Below are 3,604 nucleotides of genomic sequence, written 5' to 3' on the forward strand. Positions count from 1 at the left end.
CACCCCCGTGCCCGGGCAATGCACCTGCATCTCCAGATACATATGACCCTAGCATCTCTGATTTAGCCAGGCTCCAGCAGCGTACACGGCCCTACATTCTAAGAAATCGAGAAGCCTTATCACACTCATTATTACTCATTAGACTTTTACAATCACTCATCCAATACCTGTACCCAATTTATCCCTCTCTACACACAATCCAACGGCCAGGGTGAATGTCATGAATATTCTTTGTGCTCACATTATCGTTTTGTATTAACCATGCTTTCGCCTTCATTTTCAGCTTATGTACGTCTATTCTTAAGCAAGTAAAGCACTATCCATTCTACGCCATTCATTCTTGTTCTCGCGCTCAATCAGAATCGATATTCTATTCGTAACACTTAGGCAGCAGCTGACCTCAAGGTCTTTATTCTTGTCTAATTTTCCACTCCAAGCCCTCTCCCCGTCCTGACCGTTTCCATTCTGTGCTGTTACAACACTGTGGCAACACTGCGCCTTCTCATCCGCCTAGGTCACCGTTTACACAAACCGTCTGTACCAAACACCTGTCACCCTAGTCAAGCTTAATACCAACCCAAAACTGACACGGAAAATTCGACAGATACTCGAGCTGCGTTTCAAACCTAACTCGAATATACCGGCTGTTCAGACCGGCCAACAAGCGCGTAGTCATGAGGCTATCGACCAAGAGTTAATTGACCCAACTATCCAAACCGTCATTGTATGCCCCACCAAGAAAGCATTCCAGTGGCTGGATTTTACGAGACCCGATTACATTTGTGCTGAAACGTCTGGCCAAAGCCAAGCCCAGCAATTAGTAAGTATCAGGTATTTTGCGAGGATAAGACGGCTATCCAGATAAAACAGTCCGACAGCTTGTCAAGGTCTGAAGTTAGTTTAACCAGAATCTTCAGGATGACTGGTTCCGAAAATATCGGATCTCTCCTGTGCTCATGGAACTTCTTCAAACCCATAATAATTATTCGTTTTGCATTAGTGCCGCTAAATGGTGCGTTTAAAACAGATGGGAAAGGGAGCGCCGCTTTCCTGCTTTTCATAAACTCGATTTAAAAACAGCTCAACGTCAACTGCTACTTGACCGAAAACCTCAAGCTATAGGAAAACTATAGTATAAAGATGCTGGTATTCTCGAATCTCATCCCAACTGCGCCAGTTGGCTAAATCATTCAAATCACTTTTCAGACATTATCCGTTGGTGTAGAACTAAAGTTTAATATATCCCTTTCCTTTACAAACCTGTCCACGTATACGGACCCTTAGATCTCGCACTCTGTAGGTCTACAAAAACTGAGTAAGCATTCGCGTCAACAGGCCAATAACTGTGGATGCAAAAGCAAACACTCGATCTAATAATGCATTGTGTATATAGGATTTAAAATGAATTTTAGATTCTTGATATCAGCTCCACATGAGAAGGAACATCGAGTTTACATAAAACGCGACTTCCTTAAGAGGCAGACTTACCCTTCTTGTCACTCTTCAATCGCTGCATCAATTGCACCCAAATAGGAGTCAACAGTGAAACAGCAGACACACTGTCACCGGCGCTAGTGTGGAGATGGGCAGGTTAAAATGAAATGGGTGAGGTAAAAAAACCTACAAGTTGAATAAGTGCTTTTCTGCAATGGACAATACGTAGGGAATGACATGCTTGCGTTGAACGGCACGCAGCACGGGACGCATTCGAACAATCGATCGTATTTTCGCTTCTTTGTTGTTTTCCACGCTGAGCTCCTTCGCGATTGATCGGATAAGACAGGTGGCGTCCATCATATGATCACAATGTGGAAAACTATTCTTCGCAAAGCACTAAGTTACGATGGGTTATAAAAAGCTGTAAAGAAATGTGGACAGTATATTTTTAGTGTACATAACCAAAACAGACAGCAAGGGGGTTGGATTTTCAAAAGAAAAACCGAACCTCAAATCCATAGTACTCAGCATAGTTATTACTAGGACAAGAACAATGGTAAACAGTGATGGCTGAACGGAAAGCCCCGACACACATGTTACCACTGAATGGCAAGTTGAAATGAAACATGAACTAGCAATCTCCAACTTGTTCGGGATACCATGTTGGTTGAGCTATCAAAGACATTGTGTGCATTAGTTTTGAGTAATGTGACCTAATATGTGGGTGTCGATGCGCTTTTTTGGCGATAATGGCGCCATAGCGTTCGAAACTTGAATCAAGCTATCAATAAAATGGATAAGATACGATTTTGCAATTCAGCGAAAACCAAATGCAAAAGATGTCCAGTACAAATTGTTCGCCGTCGTTAGGGCGCGAGATTACTGACCGGGATGTCCGCGGTTCCAAACCCTACCCAAGTATCACGACTGCTCCTGTCCAGGCTCGGGAAACCTGGCAGTACCTCGGTCCTCGTGTTCCCTTCGGGTGGTATGGTAGATAGGCGCCGAAAGGATGTTAAAACTGAACGATTATTATCTATGTACCATAAACAACAGCTGATACTTTGACATTTAGAAGGCCCTATAAGTGAATCTGTCGGTCACAACAGGCGACATCAGTTTAATCGTAGGTTCACGCCCACATCGCTCTCGGTTGAGAAGTCCTGTCCTGGCGGAGTTATTCTGGTGAAAGGGAAGTCCTGACAGGCCGGTCAATCCATCTATATAATCGGGAAAGTTACTGGGTCGTCGTTCGAGGGGCTGGGTAAACCACTTACATTACCCAGGCGTAAGCACGTTCGTCTCCTCAGACGTGGAAATTAAGGTGCGTGCAGCGTGTGATTTTGCAGTAGTGGTTACACGCTCCCCTAGAGTATCAAATGTCCAGAGTCCAAACCCCAGCACAGCTAAGAATATGCACCACCGATGAAAGCTGCACCAGAACAGAAGGACTGCTCAAACGAGTGATAGGAATGTGAGTTCCACGAATCATGCAACCAACTACAACTACTCAGCAGTATGGATTTGTGAAATTCGGAGACTGTGTGACCAGTTGTTTACGTTGTTGGAAATGTACCAGGGAGTGAGGAAAAAAGAGGGGATGAGTGGTTGTAACTTCCTATACATCCGGTGTCCGTCAGGGATGCCCACTCTCTCCATTCCTTCTTAAATTCATCATCGAAGAAATAATGAGACGAACGCTGGAGGGTCTCCAAAACCCTGGTGTTCGAATAGCCTGTGAAGAAAGCCCTGTCGATTTGGAATATGTAGACGACATCGTTCTCGTGTTCGAAGAGAAGACGCAGGTGTTTTTGGATGAACTGACAAAAGTCATCTCGCCCTTTGGAATGTACTTTGCACCCACAAAGTGTAAGGTCATGCTCATGGACGTGCAGTCACTGAACACGCCACTTACAATCCAGGGAGAGGCACTGGAAATTGTGGAGCGTTTTACGTACCTTGGAAGTTGTATTAGTTCTGATTGTAGTGTGACAAATGTGGTGAATGCACAAATCTGCAAGGCTCGAACCGCGTTTGCTAATTTGAGTCACCTATGACGTAAGTGGTTTGTCTATGATCCTCAGGGGACGTGTATCAAGCTGCAGTACGGGCTGTTTTATCGTATGGATGTGAGACTTGGCCTATTCGAGCGGCGGAACTGAGACGT

At 44.6% G+C, this 3,604-nt stretch overlaps 1 protein-coding gene across 1 annotated transcript in view; it reads right to left on the reverse strand.

The window, feature by feature from the left end:
* Window positions 1-1,859, reverse strand: part of T265_07187 (hypothetical protein) — a gene marked incomplete at both ends in the record, with an annotated part of 35,598 nt that extends 33,739 nt beyond the window's left edge. Inside the window, 2 exons of the mRNA XM_009172643.1 lie at window positions 1,489-1,571; window positions 1,625-1,859. Coding sequence (XP_009170907.1) covers window positions 1,489-1,571; window positions 1,625-1,797 — 256 coding nt within the window. The remainder of the gene's footprint in view (window positions 1-1,488; window positions 1,572-1,624) is intronic.
* Window positions 1,860-3,604: the final 1,745 nt, after the last annotated feature.

The sequence above is a fragment of the Opisthorchis viverrini genome (assembly GCF_000715545.1).
Source record: "Opisthorchis viverrini unplaced genomic scaffold opera_v5_162, whole genome shotgun sequence".
Taxonomy (NCBI): Eukaryota; Metazoa; Platyhelminthes; class Trematoda; order Opisthorchiida; family Opisthorchiidae; genus Opisthorchis; species Opisthorchis viverrini.